Raw genomic sequence first — 18,208 nt, 5'->3', positions numbered from 1 at the left:
TTTCCATTTATGGATCTCTTACTTAACTGTGTTTCCACATATTGAGCAAGGATTCAAGCAGGAAGGAATAGGTTCAGGAGCCATCTATTGTGTTGGAAAAGATCCAGGGTCAAAGTCAGTCATCCAGTTCAATCAGAAAGCATTTATGAAATGCCTGCTCTGTGCCAGACCCTGTCAAGCACTGGGGATAGATACATAGAACACTCCTTCCCTGCACCCTCTCTTCCTATGCCCCTCTACATACGGATGCATACACAGGCACAGGCGCATGCATGCACATCTTGGCTCTCAAGAAACTCATAGTCTGAAGAAGAAAACAACATGCAAACAACTTGTACAAACAAAATATAGACAGGATAAATGGAAGATATACAACAGAGGGAAGGTACTAGCAGTAAGGGGGATCAAGAAAACCTTCTTGCAGAAGGTAGAATTTTAGTTGGCATTTGAAGGAGGCCAGGAATTGGAAAGGAGAGGGAGGGGAATGAAGAATATTCCAGGCATGGAGGACAGAGTTTTCAAAATCAGCTTTACAACACTGTCATGCAGACCCCTAAATATCTTTTTTTTTTTTTAATCCACAAGATTCAAGCTTTAACTTTTGTACCTTTTTGTCACTGTTGTTTTAAATGGCTGTTGGAATGATTTAATGAGAGAAGTAGTGAATCGATCTAGATTCATTGTCTATTCAACAAGGGAACAGGTTACGTTTCCTTTCACAATACATTTTCATGGTGTGTTGAGTCATAATTTTAGTTTCTAAACTGTCATTTTGCAATTTCTCACTCTCCTTAGACTACAGGTAGCTAGGTGGTCCAATGAATAGACCACCAGACCTGGAGTTAGGAACACCTTAGGTGAAATCCAGTTTCAGGCACTCACTAGCTATATGACTCTGAACAAGTTACTTAACCACTATTTGCCTCAGTTTCCTCAACTTGAAAATGGGGGTGATTATAGTACCTACATCACAGGGCAGTTGTGAGAATCAAATGAAATAAGATTTGTAAAAAGCACTTAGTTTGAGGTAATTCCTTAGAATTCTTTGGAAATCCCTTGAAAGGGCATATAAATAAATACTAGCCTTTCTTTGTAAAACTGGGCCTCTTGGCTGATAGGGAAGATATTTAGTAAACAACTGTCCTTCAGATAACTTCTTGATAAATTAATAATTCTATGTTCCTAATAGATTTGAAGCCTAAAAAAAAAAGGCACTTAGTACAGGGCCTGGCACATAGGAGGCTCTATGTAGATACTTAATTTCCTTTTCCTTCATCTAAAAGAGTTGATTTTATACTATGCCTGCAAGCCCTCTCTCTGGATATCTGTAACTTGGTCTTATATCTTCATCTTCATTACATTCCTATCTGGTGGCCTTCTTTTATTCTTATGGTTGAGGAAAAAAAGGCACAGCAATTGTTTTATACACAGGTGCTCTTTTTCCCCTCTCCCATTCTCTAGTGCTGATTACAAACCCAAGAAAATAAAAACAGAAGACATCAAGAAGGTGAAGAAGCGGAAACCAGAAGAAGAGGAGGTTAGTAAGAAAATGGAATGGGGCTTCGGTTTGGGATTGACTTTTATAGCTCAAATGATTTTCAAAGAGGTTCTGAGTCTGATCAGGAGACAACCTATGATATAAAAGCAACTTTAAAAAAAAATTCCTTTATGGACCAAAGTCACGACAGTGGAATTATAAAGTCTAAGATGTACCCCATCATTGAGTGAATATCCTAAACTAGGAATGGTACTTAGTCAAACCCCGGTTTATTTTTTCTCTGAGAACATTGGCAGTTGGCGCTGCCTCTCTAGGAAATTGCTATGGTGGTCTTTCCACATTCCCCCATTTGGTGGCATTCTAAGATATGTTGATCTACTCAGGTATAACGAGGTTTGCATATAGTTCTGTGGAAGAGAAAGAGGTGGCTAAAAACTGTTGCTCTCTCTCTGCCAGCTATTGGTCCTGCTCCCCCCATTCCCTACTCTGAGAATTCAAGAAAATTAAGAAGTAATTCTTATTCCAAAAAGGGAGGGACCTTTTAGAGCAAACTAACTAGATTAAATTGGTCTCTACTTACTGTTTTAGGCCTCAAAGGATCAGCCTGGCTAGCTGATACCTTTCAACTTGGCCTCTGTTCCTATAAGGTAAATAGGCCATTTCTAAGAGTATTAAAGAGGCTGCCATCACTTTCTTTTTTTAATTTCATCTCAGTCCTGCTAATCATTTCTTTATCAGGCAAAATGTTTTCTTGATGTTTTCCCCCCAGATCTGTGGAAGTAGCAGTTAATAGAAAGGAAAGAAAAGGGGGTAAAATCACTTATCTAAGAAACAGACAGTTCATTAGCTAGAACATAGAGGAAAGTAAAGCATTAGCTATGAATGTGTTTGGCCTTTTCTTTATGGAAGGAGATACAAGGGGTTTACAGTAACAGTGAGGTTTAACCTTTGATTTTGAGAGGGCCTGAGGGCCAACCAATGACTAGAAATCCTAGAGGTAGGACATTAAATAACAGTGAGTCTTACAGAACCATCTCAAAGACTATTTGACTTTAGAAGAAAGAATGAGATCATAGGAATTAGAAGGAATCTTAAGGGCCATTTGGTCCAGCCCCCTGAAACTGAATTTTTAATAAACTCTTCTAGGAACAGTAGTGAGTAGATCGGCACAGAAGGGTGATGAGAATACATTTCTCAGTTGCTTAGTTCTCACAGCCTCCTTTTTGCTGACCACTTTCCTGTTCCTGGCAATAGCACAAGTTATGGCAGCCAAGTCCAAGGAATTCAGAATAGTGTTGAGTGGTGATTCATGGTGGCCAATCACTGTGCTTTTATATGGAGGTAATTGGCATAAACCAATCTAGAAGGGTATGTGCAGCTTGAGCCCAGGATTTTGCTCTTGCTTTATTGTTCTGTATACTGGCTTTATATTAGTAACCCTTCTACCAAGAGGATTGTATACTTGAGCCCTTTAAAGCAAGATAAGACATTGTCTTTGAGATTGAGGGTAAAGTTATGGATAGTGGATACTTTAGTTAAACCCTTTGCAAAAGATATTTAGTTGCCTTTTTTATTGTCCCAGCCTATCTTAAACTTTCTTCGATGTCCTCCCTTCCCCCAAACATATAAAGACATATTAGGACAGAGAAACTGCATCAGACAAGGACCAGGCTTGTTACAGCAGGGAACTCAGATACTGTATAAACTTAAGTAAATATATTTTTTCTAGTCTGAAAATTACCCGGAAGTCCTTTAGTACTGATTTTCCCATTTTGAGATTTGAAAGTTATAATGTGGCCAATAGTTTACTGATGTGAACATCTGCATGGGTTTTCAGAAGCTATTAAGAGAATGGCTTAACTGAACCATATTTCCTTTTCTTTCATCTTGTTTTTGTTTAAATGATAATCCTTGTCATATAAATAAACTAAGGATTCTCATGTGTTCCCATGAACCACATCTTCCTTTTTAAAAATTTCATACAACTCATCCAGTAGGGTTTAAATGCACATTATAGAGAGGGGAAAAATGCTGAAATACTGCTATCTCTGAGATAGATAATAAAGTATATGCAAAAACTTAATTTTCCTGAGGGTAAGGAAAGATCTTAAACATAATAGTATGCAAAATATACATGACATATAATGTAATATGCTGTATTAAAGTATTTTATGTTTCTTTATATATATGAGTTCTTAAAGAAAATCGAGTTTTTGCACTGAGCATCCATACTCTGTCTGGTTATATTTCTTACCAAGCTTCAGTGAGTTTCCATTGTTTGTTTGTTGTTAGACCACTACCATCCTAATCCTATTGCCTGAGCTTGGTAGATTCATGAAAACTGGGGCAAAGTGTATCCACTTAACCTTGGAAAAAAGCCAGTGTAGAAATGAATGAGCTTTTTAGGGCTCTCTGGCCATATTATGTTGATTTTTTGCTACATCATTTTGAATGTGATTTCCAGTAATTAACTTTTGATAGGGGTAATATGTCACTTCCCACCAGTTCAATTGAGAACATTGGACCACATGGGTACATAGATATTGCTAGTGGTAGATGTACTTTAGAGCAAAGTATAGTCGAGGGAAAAAGTAGACACTCCTCTGAGCTATTGTCCTTTCTCAAGGAACTAATGATATTTTTATTCTTTACCTTGGTTTCCTCCGTGTACAGTGGAGAAGACTAAGTGATCTCTGAAGTTCCTTTAAATTCAAACATGTCATGAAGCCAATCTTTAACATTCTGATCCCCAACCCTCCAAGAAATTGTATGTGTGAATATGGTTCCATTTAAGTGCAGGTAGTTTCCTTCCATGACTTAGCACTTTTTTCCTACTGTTCTCTTAGGACAACAAAGCAAAAAAAATCAAGAACAAAGATAAGAAACTTCCCGAACCAGATAACAAGCGGAAGAAGCCGAAGAAAGAGGAGGAACAGAAGTGGAAATGGTAACATGTCATCACTAGGTTAAAATTTTAGCTGTTTTCTCTATTACCTAATTTAGTTTAATGAGTTTGAGAGTTCACCTTTGTAGTAAAATAGGGAAAATGTATTTTCCTCTAAAACAGTATCTTCTGAAATATGGTTCCAGGTTCTCCTGGAAGACTTCTGTGTTCTCTCTCTCCTGTCTTTTTTCTTTTTCCAAACAGATCTCTTAGATTGCCTTTTAGCAGCTTAAAATTCCGTGTGGGTAGGGAGGGGAAGAGGCTCCAGGTTTAAACATATAGCTTGGCAGTACTTATTGGTATCATTGCCCAAACAGAAAGGAAGGGCTCTAGACTGTGGTATAGGAGAGGCTCTAGTCAGGTTAGGAAGCACTGGCACTTGTCTGGCAGAGCAAAAAGAGAAGGTGATGCAGTCACAGGGAGAGGAGTTTGTCAAATGAATTCAGAAAGCAAAGGGATTTTTCAGCCTCTCCCACTTCTCTTCTCTTTATTTCCCTGTGGTTTTTTTTTTTTTCAATTTTGTTTCTTGCAAGTTGTCGATTTTATTGTTTCTCAGAAGTAGATACCTTTAGGATAGGGATATTTTTATGGTCCTTTTTCTCCCCCCCAAAAAAAAATCATTATTGGTAAAAAAAAAAAAAATTAATTACAATGTGAGTTAGTAAAGTTTTCAATCTTGTATATTGCCAGTGGAGATGCCCATCTCCTCTAGTTGATTGACTTCAGGGTACATTCTAACTTGAGAATGTTCTCAGTTTCTGGAAATTCACTTTTTTGTTTTGATTTGGGTTCATGATTCCTTTCTTCTCTTTCCACTGAGATCTGTACATATTAGTCCCCAGAGAAAGAGGCTTTCTAACATGAGGGACATTTCTTGTACTGTCTTGGACTACCTTACAACTGACTGTTTAAATCTTGTTGTGTTTTTGTTTTTGTTTTTGCGGGGCATTGGGGGTTTAAGTGACTTGCCCAGGGTCACACAGCTAGCAAGTGTCAAGTGTCTGAGGCCGGATTTGAACTCAGGTACTCCTGAATCCAGGGCCGGTGCTTTATCCACTGCGCCATCTAGCTGTCCCTGTTTAAATCTTTATTAAAAGATATCTGTTGCCTTTTTTGGATACTATTATGTTACTTTTAATCAATCACCTCTACTTTGGATTCACATAACAAGTAATAACTATAGTCTTTGAAGATTTTTCTTTCTTTTTTTTTTTTAAAGAGGTTCTAATTATAGAATCGCCCTTAACCAAAAATGGATTGATTTGTGGGTGAGTGATCATGGATCAAGAGATAAATAGCTTTTACTATGTTGTTAATGCATGTTTCCCTCTGAACCCCAGCTTTCTAACTTCCCTGAAATGGATTGAAGCCTGAGTGTCAAACTTACTGCATCCATGTCATGCAGTTTGTTTGAGGATATGATGAATTCACTCAGAGATAAGGAATACACACCTACCCATTTCCTTTGTTTTCTATATTCAAGAATTCGGTTCAGCTTTTTGAAGAATATTTGTTAATATATTTTGTTTTGATAACACCTTTCAGTCTTGTTTTGAATTCCCTTGGCTATAGTGTCACTTGTTGCTGACTTCTAATCACGGAGCTTAGACAGTCAGGTCCTCTGCTCTTTCCATTATTTCCCCTTATTCACCCCCTAAAATCATCTCTCTTCATCAGCTTCAAAAAAACTTAGCTCTTATAATAGTCGTAACTAAAAAGCAGAACTGAGTGGCTTGATGGGTTGGTCTTAAGCCCCTTTCTAACTTGTGTCTTTGAAGAGACTCTATCTAATCTAGGTGAGCCAGACTGTCTTTACTCTACCTTTCTCTTCAGTAGGAGGCACTGTGGCTTCCAAGGCCTCTTCAAGTTGGCTGCCCCAGACATCAAGGAGATTTGCTATATTCTGAAAGTCTGACTTTTCGGGTGTTCTTTTTTCCTCCCTTAATCTTTTTCCTTTCCTTCCAGGCAATGGGAATCTCCCACTCCAAAAGTGCTTGCTGTGTTCAAATTTGGGTCTGATTCTTCTTCTAAGTTGACTTAAACTTTCTAATTTCTTTACAGGGCAGAACTTAAGACTTCTCAGGGCATTTTGTATTCCTTTCAAGTCAGCTCCTAGAATGTCCCCAGTCCTTTTTTGTTGCTCCTTCAAATGCTTGTCACTGAGAGACTTTGTTTGTTGTGCTTCAGTGTTGGTCTTCCCATTCCGATGTATTTGTTGTACTGGCTGATTTCCCACAGTTCTGTTAGAAGCACCTCTGATTGTTGGAGCTGTGTATAAGTTGACAGTAGAGGAATATTATTATTCTCTTCTAAATAATTAAAATGTTCAAAGATTGATTTTCTAATCTGGTTTATGTGCTTCTTTGTTAAACCTACATCCTTGAAAAAACTCCAGCTGTTTTCCGACTTTGTCCTTGAGCTCAACTGGCAGGCTGTGACTTCCAAGACCAACCTTCCCACCCACTTTGAACTATGTGGGGCATCCAGATAAACTTCTTCTGTTCCCTTTATATATTGACTATCCCCTTGTGAGGTATTTGTTCCGATCTATTGGACCTTGGTAACCTTGGCGTTCTAGCTATTTCTCAGCTCAGCTGGAACACTAGACCGGCAGGCTGAAACAGAGCAGGAAATGTGACCTGCTGTGTTCTTGTACGAACTATTCCTGTGGATGATGTGAAAGAGGGCAGCCGTCACCACCTCAGCTACCTAGAGATACTCTGATGGAGTGAGTGTGCCTTTGGGTGGCAGGATCTTTTGTTAGGAAGTAAGGAAATCCAAGAATGGCAGAAATCCAGTCACCAGAGGGAACTAACCTTCACATTGGTGGTGAGGGTGGGAGGTGGGGTGGTGGGGCGGTGGGGCTTGGTCAGGATTATAGAGAGTAGCATTCTGTCTTGGAGCAGGTGTTTTTGTTTGGATGGGTGAAATACTATTTTGGGGGGTGGATGGGTGGGCATGCGATTGGGGAGGATTTTTTAAAAAAAATCTTTTCAAACTCTGCATGAAAGGGAGGGTTCTACATTTTGCTCTTTCCTGGCCAGACAAAAACTAAGCAGTGGACAGTGGTGTTGTAACTGACCTTCCTTGAGTTAGGTGCCCTTCGGAAATGAGGTGCCACAAGTTGGCCTCTACAATCTACCTCCGTGTGACTCTCAAATCTTTATTTAAAACCAAGGGCTATATAACTGATGGCATCTTGGGGAGGGCGTGCAGAGGAGGAGTGCTGAGAAAACTAGCTCACTTGCTGGTGGTCAAGACTCATAGAAAACAAATTATGTAAGTTTGCCCTTCATCAATTTTACTTTGAATTCTCTCGATACAGATGAAGCTTTTTAGCATACAGTAAAGGGTACAATGCCTACTGTAGTGTTTTGACTTATTCAGCCCAGGCAAACCCTATCTTATTTCTGACTAGTAGGAATGGTAGGTTCATACCATAGATGGGACAGTCTGTCATTGGAACCACAGAGAGTAGAACACCATTCTGTATTTTCTTTTTATTGTTGCCCCACAGGTGAGAGTCAGGAGGTAAGAGTGGCATATAATGTGTGCCACATCTTTCTGATGGCTAGATGGTGGAGAAGGAAGTCCTACTACTACCACTTATCCTTTGAGAGCAGTGCCAACTAGAATGTTGTATCCCAGTGGGGAAATAGAGCAATCACGGGATCCCAGTCCCTCTCTTGTTTCCCACTCTCCACATGTGTACCTGCTTCTCATATTTTCTTCTGACCTCTGCTCCATTGTTGGCCCTTCCAGGAGTTGAAACAGTGCTACCATATTCCCGAAGAACATGTTTTCCTAAAGAAAAGTTATACATGTTTTTGGTTCTTTTTTTTCTTATTATTACCTTTTTTGTTTTTTAACACAATGAGGAAGTAGGGGAGGAGATCAAAAGGAGAGAAAATAGATTTTTAATTGAAATTTATAAATTTAATTTTTTTAAAAAGAAATGTTGCAAATGTAGACTAGGCTCCCAAGCCAGTGTGCAAAAACCTATTTAACCAATTCTTTAGTACTGTAAGGATCTGTTGTTTAGTTAGTATGGGTACCCTTTCACTGACAAATTACAGCTGCCCCACAAAAAACCTTAGTAGCTGGCCTCTAAGAATTACTGTGGGGGCAGCTAGATGGCGCAGTGGTTAAAGCGCTGGCCCTGGATTCAGGAGTACCTGAGTTCAAATCCAGCCTCAGACACTTAACACTTACTAGCTGTGTGACCCTGGGCAAGTCACTTAACCCCCATTGCCCCACAAAAAAAAAAAAGAAAGAAAGAAAAAAAGAATTACTGTGGCCCAAAACTTCATCACCAGCCAGCCAGTCTGGTGATGAGCCTCTTTGAACTTAGCTGTTCTGGTTGGTGCTTAGACAACAGCCTTGTACTCTTGACTCTGCATTTTCCAGCTTGGTAGGACCTACTAGGCCTTGCACTGTGCTCACAAAAACCTTTCAGAGCCCTGGGTCACCTCCACACCATGAGGCATCCTCACAGTTGTTTTTTGTTTTGGTTTGGTTTTTTTGAGTGGGTCAGTGAGGGTTAAGTGACTTGCCCAGGGTCACAGAGCTAGTAAGTATCAAGTGTCTGAGGCCGCATTTGAACTCAGGATCTCCTGAATCCAGGGCCAGTGCTTTATCCACTGCGCCATCTAGCTGCCCCTGTTCTCACAGTTGTAATGGTTGGAATGACACCACCTGCTAGAAACTTACTGTAGGAAAACTCCACCATGAGGAGAAGGCCTCTGAGGGCAAAGCCATGCAGCTTTTCTTTGGCATCAGGAAGTGATGTTTGCTTGTGGGAGGAAGAGGGGGCGAGGCTGGCTCTCTCGCTCTCTTTCGTCTGGACTCTCGTGGAGAGTGAAGCTAAAATGCACTCTCCCTTTGATAGATAGATAAATCTAGGCCTCTTTTTCTCTCTCTTCACCAAATTCTTATTCTCCTTAATAAATGCTTAAAAGTCTAAGCTCTTGCTAAAGCTTATAATTTATTGGCGACCACTCATTAGATATTTTAGACAGACTAGCTAGAATTTTAGCCCCTTACACAGTAGAGCTATATTTGTAATGTGATGGAAATGTGAACATCTATAGCAGGATTGTTTAACTATTTTACATTGTAAATATATATTTCCAAATATGTTATACATTTAGAAAATAGGCCTCTGTGGGCTAACTTGGAAATATAACTACCATTTACGATATTGTTACTAAAGGAGAATGTGTTGTATAAACAACCCAAAATCCTAAAATGAACTCCTATAATGTGGGAGCTTTCTATATTTTACTACTGATAAGCCTTTCTAGAGAGAACAGCAGACAGATTTTTTTTTTCTCCTTAAGGCAGAGAAAAACTTGGTAATGTTTGGAATTATTCCCAACTATTCCTACCTGATATATGGCATTAGTCCAGAGTCCTGTTGAGACTAAGCTTCTCTTAGTAAAAGTTGACTGGGGAAGGAAGAGTCCTAATTATTGAAATGTCTAGAATTCCATGGATGCTGTAGAAATTATTTGCTCAAAGGTGCATTTAACTTTGATATTCACATAAAAATTGTAAGAAGTAAGTTACCTATAGCTGGTTGACCCCTTACCTATTGTGTATTTTTTTTTCTTTAACCAAGCATTCTCCTGCCTCCCTCCCCTATTCTCATCTCTTACCCTTTCTGATAATCCTCAATGTAAAATTTCATTAGGAATGACTTGGAACTGTTTTGTCAAGAAATTTAAAAGCAGAAGCCTGGCATAGCATCCCTGAATAATGATTTTATTTTCACAGCAGGAGACATTGATCCTATGACAATAACCTATCATGGGGCTAAATTCAGCTCTCAAATCTTCCTGCAAAGACAGAACTGGTAGTAAGAAAGCATCTGATGGCCCATAGTGACTCCATTACAATGAAGAGATAGAGATGGAGGAGACAGGATGAAATCGGGAAAATTGTGTTTGAATAAAACAGTAAAACTAGAGACAACTGAGCCACATGGAAACTGATAGAAAGTGGAAGACTAGATTTGGAGATTAAGAAATTTTGTGGGTTTTTCAGGGGGAAAGCATACCTTTTTTCTCCTGCCCTGCCCATTCACCACCAACATATAGCTATTTCTCTGTTCTGATGCTTGTGAATAGGTCGGACAAGATATGTTTGCTTATGGGTGGAGAACACTGCTTTGGCTTTCTAATGTGCTTTAGTGGAAAGTTACACTCAACCTGGGAGTTAGAAGATCTGGCTTCTGGTCCCAACCCTTCCATTAATTTGTTCTTCTCCCCCAACAACTCCTCAGCAATAGTTTTCCCATCTATAAAACGTTAGGGCTTTGAATAAAATGAGGTGTAAGGTTCCTCTTAATTCTTAAGTCCTATAATTCTGTGACCCTACTAGTACTATGATTATATGATTTAAATGCTAATTGTATTTATTTGGCTCGTTATAAATGTTGCTGTTATTGTATGATATGCATTGTTGTTTTATGTGTCTAGACTGGTTACAATTTCAGAATAGTAAGGTGAAAATCATATTCATATATATATATAGCTTTTGAGGGGCCTTTATAATTAACTTTTTTTCCTTTGAAAAAGGGAAAGGTGAAAATCACATTAGAGAAGCCTGAATGTTCATTATGAGGTTTTATGGTTTTAAAGTGGGGAGAGAAGTTGCCAAATCTTAATGGTTGTTTATTGGACAGACAAAACTTTGTCTATTTTAATAGTGCTTTAAAAGGCCAAGTGAGTTGGTGATGACAAGGGCATTTAATTCGATGACTTTGCTAGATGGAACCTACATTTTGGAATTTAAGTTATAGGTTGATACATCTTCATTCCCCAAACAAATCATGCTTTTGTAGTGAACTCCTTATACGGATCGTCACGAGCACCTGGTTTTTTCAGATTGAGGGACAAACTTTGGATACACAATTGGGATTTCAGAGCTGTCCAAGTCAATCAAGTAGACTGTAGGTTCCTTGACATTTGATGGGTGATGTTACGCAAGGTGATTGCTAATATAGGTTGCCCCCCTCTCTTATAAAGGTGGGAAGAAGAGCGCTATCCTGAAGGCATCAAGTGGAAATTCCTGGAACATAAAGGCCCTGTGTTTGCTCCACCTTACGAGCCTCTGCCAGAAAATGTCAAGTTCTACTATGATGGTGAGTTGTTCAGGATTTGTCTGGGTTGTGGTCATGAAGAAGGATGGTTTGGTGACCACCCCTCCACAGGGGGACAGAGTTGAAGGTAGGGTCTAATCAAACACATTTAGTATTAAAACAGTGCTGTGAAGAAAGGTCTCATTTATTTTGTTTTCATTTTCAAACACGGAAGTTGATCTAAAGATTATTTTAATGTGAGCAGTATTTCTAGGGACCCTCGTGATAATTTTCTGTTCCATTGTGATCTCTCCATGAATGAATTAGTGGGAAAGCTGAACTCGTGGCAACATATTTTTAGTCAACAGAAATGTTAAACATGTTTAGAAAACATAAAAGTAAATTGACAAGATACATGTCACAGGAAGTAGACCTAAAATCATACTGTCCTTTGAGTCCACTTAGGGAATATCAGATTGAGCAAAGCACATGTATGCATCTGCTTCTGAGTTGACACATCTCAGAAGTTTCCTTTAAGGTCTAAACTAGAATTCAACCAACCATCTTTGTCACAGACATGGATAGCCGAGTACCCTGGAAATAGTCTGAGTTGCCTTTTAGTGATAGTTACAGTAACTGTGGTTATTCTCAGGCCATACTATTTGAGGTTCTGAAGGGGAGAAGGGGGGGCGGGGCATTAACATGTTCTCATTTGTAAATGAGGACTCCCTGTGTTGTACTGGAAAAAGCACTGGCTTAGGAGACACTTAACTGGGGTTCAAATTTTGACTCTGTGACCCTAGGCAGGTCTTTAAACTCCCTAGGCTTCAGTGGATTAGAAGGCCACTGGAGACCTTTCCAGCTCCAGATCTATGATCCCATGAATATTGGTCTTAGTCATCTGGTTCCTGTGCTCTAATCTCCTCTCTTTTTAGGGGAAGAGAGAGTCGGAGATAACCGATTATGACAAGAGGCTGTGAGTCAAGTCACATCCCAGGCCACTGGTCCCAATTAGACAAGCTAGCCCCCACCCCCAACAAGATACCTGGATGAATAGAGTACCCCAACATTATCCTCCTGCCAACCACTTGGGAGAACACAGATGAGAAGATACCCTGGTCCTTAAGACCTTGACACCCACCCCCATGCACCTGAAGTGTTTATATCAAGTGTGCTTTCAGGTTTATAGCATGTCTCATGCACATTTCATCCTTTTAGCCATCCTGGGGAGGTAGGTGCTGCAGGCATACTGATGGTGCCTGTAGTTTAGCAGTGTCCCTGGGGGCTGATGGTCCTGCCCAAACCACACTGCCCTTATATTCAAGGTTCAGTGCCAGTATACTAGTTACCTTCAGCAAACAGAGGGGACTTTAGAATCAAGAGACAATCATCAGCAATGGCTGGGCTCCATCTGTTGCTGCCTTTAGTGTCTGGCTTGAGTGGGCACGTGATATGCTTTGAGCTCATCATCTTTACTCCTAAACTTGCCCCTCCTTTTGACTGAACAGTCATTCACCCACTCTCCCATTGCTGTAACACTCTCCTACCCAATCAGTTACCAGTCAAGTACTGACCATTTCATGTCTGCAGCGTGTCTGGGATCAGTCCCCTCTTCTCTCTCTCTACCACCGCCACCACCCACCTGAATTCTAGAGATAGTTTCCTTACACATCCTGCCTCCCCTCCCTTTTTGGTCAATGCAGACCACTGCCGGATTTCTGAGGCATAGACCTAATTATGTTCTCTGCTCAAAAATCTTCAGTGTCTGTCATGTCTGTGGAAGAAAGTTCATGATAATCTGCCTTTTCAGCCATATCTTATGTTCCTCCCCTCCACTCTTACTGCTAGCCAAACCCCACTACTTTCCACAGACACCCTGCACTTTGGTACCTTGGCTTTTGCCCACCCTTTTCCTCACACCTATAATAGTTCATTTAGTTTTGCACCTAACACAATCACTATGTAATAGTGGATATTATATTGACTTGGTGTTTGTGTCTCATCCCCCATTAGCCTGTGAGCTTCATGAGGGCAGTGACTACATCTTATCTAAACTTTGACTCTCATCTAGGTGAGCATAGTGCTCTGTACTCAGTGGGTGCATAATCAATGTTTGTTGCATTTGGCAGCCCCACTTCTGGGGCATTGCAACCACAAGGGTACTCTCTGTTCCCTGGTTGGCTGGTTGGTACATTGACTGCAGGCATGGATGCAAACCCCTGGAGCTGGGCACATTCTCCTGTGCAGGATGATAATCTCAAGTTACCCTTTTTCTATGAGCTACATTCATATTGTTCAAATTTTAAACTAGTAATTAGTAACTGGAGAATTGGGACACATCTCAGTTCTTAGGTATGGAAAAGCTAGCATGGTATAGTTGGGATCCTAATACCTGCCCTACCTACCTCACAGGGTTGTTATGAGGAAAGCTTGGCAAACCTTCAAGTGACATACATCCATGTGTTTTTATCATTTTTACCATAAAGTGATAGGAATTTCCTACAGGTGAGAGCTAGAGGAGGAAGCAATGGTGGGGAACTCCAATTAGATCCCCAGAGTTGCCTCAGATAGCAATTAAGTGTCTCATTACTCATAAGCCACATCCTAGGAGCCACTCTTCTGTGTTTTTATGTGATGAACTAATAGTTTGGACACAAGGGCTAGATCTACATTTGGTTAAATAGGAGGAGTACCAAACTTTATGAATTGGCATTGTGTAAAGACTATCAGTGTATAAATGTAAACATTTGGCATAGAATTACTTTTCCATCTGTGCTCCTTTTTCAGAAGCAAAGTAAAGTTTCTGGGGTTCACCCCCACAATATGTCATTCTGTAGAAACCCTCCAAGATGAGGTAGCCATTCAAAGCACAGCCTCCCATTGTTTGGGTGAAGAATAGTGGCCAAAGAAGTGACTTTGAAACGATAGAGAAGTCTAGGTGTGCGGGACTGTGGCTGTGGGCTGGGAGTCATCTTTAAATGTTCTCTGTTTTAGGAAGAGAGAAAACTGGGTTCCCACTTCAGGGCTTCTCTTCTTCACCCCATCCCAACCTGAAATCTCACACTTGGACTTTGTCTGTGTTGATCTTATTAGTCAATTTGGAGTCATTTTCCGTTGGCATTTGATCATTGATATTGGCCGTTCTCGTGTGTAATCGTCATTGATACCTCTTTTCCACATGCTTCTCCTGCCTTGGCTCCATTTCCTACGTAGGAGTCTCAGGATATTCTCAGCCTTGTTGACTAACTAGTGCCTCGTCCTGCTGCCTCTGGTTTGAGTTTACATGTTTGTGCAAGCTCCACCTAGGGAGTAAACTAGTCCTACAAGTGTTCTTGGGAAGAGAATTCTGAGTCACCTGTCAGAAACCTGCCAGGGAGGTAGGGCCCTCCTGACTAAGATCATGCGCTACTCTTCCTGAAGGGACATGAGGTTTTCAACTCTAACTCAGCAGTTTTTTCTTCCTGGATCTCAGTGCTTATCCTGTCCCATAAAACGCTATCATTGCTGGGAAGAGCCATATCACATTCTTAAACTCCGTGCTACAAGGAACTGTCATCAGCTCTGGGAAGCTCATTTAAAACTCTGACATTCCAGAGGCTGGAGGGATCAGAATGTACTCATTCGGCCGCTTGGCCCTTTGACCCCTTCTTGTAGTGAAGTTTTCAGGTCAGGGCTAGCCATCCTGATCCAGAGGACAAGCTTCAGGCCACCCAACAGTGTCAAAGACAAAGGACTGCAAGCATTTTTTTCAACCACAATGTCAGTGTCCTGACAAATGTTTTACATTACCAGACATGTATGCGTTTGTATGTGAAATCTGATTCTTGCATTATTACTTTAACTGTTTGCTTGTGAAATTTTGCTTCATTGCAGTCCCCTTTTTTAATGTATAGTAATTTGTCCCTCACAGCTGTGTCAAGGTTGTATGGGGTTCTAGGCCTTTGGTTTAGATCATCCAAAAAGTGAGTCTTTCTCTTTGGGAAACAGCGCCATCTTTTGGCTAGTTCTGGAGGGATGACTAATGATGACTTCAATAGGCTCGTGTTTCTTCACTGTGACCTTGGCAGGTTGTTTCCCCTCTCTGGGCCCATTTTGTTCTCTGTAAATTGATGAGCTAGGTGATTTCTAAGGTTCTTTCTAGGCCTGACAATTTGATATTTCAGACAGAAAGGATAGCCACAATCCACTGAGGCTACAGCTGTCTCCTGAAATGACATCCTTGTTTTCTGACTGAATTCTGGCTTTCTCCTTGACTGAACTTTGACTCAGTTATAGCTAAATCCTATTTTCATAGAAAGAATCTGGACCAAAATAAGGGGGTTGAAGTAGATTAACCATGAATATAAGGTAGTTCTATTAAAAGAAATTGCCAAGAAAATTAAATTTTACCTTAAGAATTTTCTGGAGGAATTTTTTTTTCACAGATGGACAATGAAACATCTTTCTACTAATGAATAAGTATAAATAAAAGCTCAATGTGTATAAAACTCAGTCATCAAACTTTGCCTGTCTGTCATTTAGTAAAATTGGTATTGCTTTAAAACAGAAATGGAATAAGGCAGGAAACCTAAGAAACCAGACCTGGGCTTGTAATTGTGTGGCCTGTGGAAAGAAAGTCTTGTGGGCTTTCCTGTCCTTGTATAGAAAGTGAAAGGATTGGACTGGGTGAGCTAAGTTCTATTTCAGCTCTAACCTTCTGTAATACTGTTTGTTTACTGCTGAGAGCCCCAAGGCAGTTCCTCAATTTATGAAGTACTTCTTTTGTACAAAACCCTGGGAAAGACACGGTTCCTGTCCTCAGGAAGCTCAATCTGAATATCCAGTTGCACAATAGGGGAACTCCATGGCAATGGGAAGAGCATCTGACTTCACAGTATTCATCTTAGAGAAGACAACTTCTATCATTTCACAAAAAGAGCTGAGCCTTCCTCATGTGAATCTGCTGAGTTTTTAGTCTCTCCCTGGGGGCTGCATTGTCTGAATCAGCAGCATCAGAAAGCCCATTTCAGGGCTTTTTGAGAACAACCAAGGAAAAGTGTTTGTAGTAACTTGGTCTCTAGAAAAGCCATTTGAGTCCTACAGGCCTTAGGGAAAGGGGCAGGCTTCTACAGACTCTGGCTTTAATTCCTGGATAACTCTTGTTGGGAACACCTTTCTTCTAGGTAAAGTCATGAAGCTGAGTCCCAAAGCAGAAGAAGTGGCTACATTCTTTGCAAAAATGCTTGACCATGAATACACTACTAAGGATATCTTTAGGAAAAATTTCTTCAAGGACTGGAGAAAGGTATGTCCTCCACAGATTTTTAGTAAAAGGAAACTTTCAAAATATAGAATGGCACTAGAGAGATAAGAAGGAACAGGAAAAAATTATTTTTCTCCATTAGAGTTAGAAGGAGCAAAAGTCTTGATAAGTTCTGCTAGATCATCACAGCAAGTCATGGAAATGTAAGGTTTGGGAGAATTGATTTTTGTATCAGAGGGAGAACATGTCCATGTCAGTGAAACCACAGGTCTCTTTAAATGTACTGATAACTGATAAAACAGTTGCCTGAAATTAGAATGAGAGTTCATTGGACAGGCAGCAAGGTACAGTGAAAAGAGCCCTGCCTCTGGAGTAAGAGGATCTGGGTTCAGATCTCACCTCTGGCACTACCTGTGTGACCTTGGGGTGGGTTACTTCACCGCCTCAGTTTCCTCGTCTATAAAATGGGGAAGTTGGATTAGATGGCCTTTGAGGTTTCTTCCAGCACTAGATCATATGATCCTTTGATTCAGTTTGATAACTATGTAATGAGTTTCCCATACGTAACACAAGATCTTGGGCTTTGCCCTATCAGAGTGCCCTAATATTTATATGTGTAAAAAAGTAAATCTAATGCAGGATGAGATGTCTTGTCTAAGAAGGGTTATATGAAAACAATGGGTAGAGAATAATTATATTAACAAAAATAGGCTAGTTAGAAGGAGTGGGTGGGATTTGAAGGGAGAATGAGCATGAGTTCATTTGGGAGCATGTTCACTTTGAAATGTTTCTGACAGGATATACACAGGGAGATGTAACTTGAGCTTGCAAGTTGAGATAAAGATTTGGGAGTTTTTCATATGTGAAGATTGATAAATGAAGCTCTGAGAGTAGATGACATTGCCCCGGGAAGAATGAAGGACTGCTCTTTGGTTAATAGCTATGTTTAGAAGTGTGTAGAAGGAAAAAGAGATTCCAGGAGATCAGAGGAGAAGGAAAATGGTGTAGTGTCTCAGTAGCCAAGAGAATACATACAGGTTTTATATCATGTGATCAAGGTAAGGTTCTCTAACAACAGCTGATGTTAAGTCTGGAGAGTTGCTGGCAGGTAGTACAGGGAGTACAAAATGACAAAAATGGTAATGTTTTACATAATCATACATGTATAACCCATATCTGATTGCTTGCTGCCTCGGGGAGGGGTATGAGGAGGGAGGGAAAGAGGGATAAAAATTGGAACCCAAAACTATAAATAAAACTGTTTATTACATAAAAAAAAATAAGGTGATCATCGAAAACCTCCATTCATCTTGTTGACTGTAGAGAAGGAATGGATATCTCTGAAAGATGTACCCATTCAGTTTCCTATTCTATTTTCCCTTATTTGGTTTTGTTATTTCTGAAGCTCAACCTTCATCATATCTGGGGCTTTCAAATGATGGT

At 40.1% G+C, this 18,208-nt stretch overlaps 1 protein-coding gene across 1 annotated transcript in view; it reads left to right on the top strand.

Annotated features, from left to right (window-relative positions):
• Window positions 1-18,208, top strand: part of TOP1 (DNA topoisomerase I) — a 120,921-nt gene that overhangs the window by 74,882 nt on the left and 27,831 nt on the right. Inside the window, exons 7-10 of the mRNA XM_043986192.1 lie at window positions 1,462-1,537; window positions 4,345-4,445; window positions 11,471-11,586; window positions 16,686-16,807. Of these exons, the coding sequence (XP_043842127.1) occupies window positions 1,462-1,537; window positions 4,345-4,445; window positions 11,471-11,586; window positions 16,686-16,807 (415 nt within the window). The remainder of the gene's footprint in view (window positions 1-1,461; window positions 1,538-4,344; window positions 4,446-11,470; window positions 11,587-16,685; window positions 16,808-18,208) is intronic.

This window comes from Dromiciops gliroides, chromosome 2, assembly GCF_019393635.1.
Source record: "Dromiciops gliroides isolate mDroGli1 chromosome 2, mDroGli1.pri, whole genome shotgun sequence".
NCBI lineage: Eukaryota > Metazoa > Chordata > Mammalia > Microbiotheria > Microbiotheriidae > Dromiciops > Dromiciops gliroides.
The sequence above is the reverse complement of the archived record's forward strand: the minus strand, read 5'-3'. Positions and strand labels throughout refer to the sequence as shown.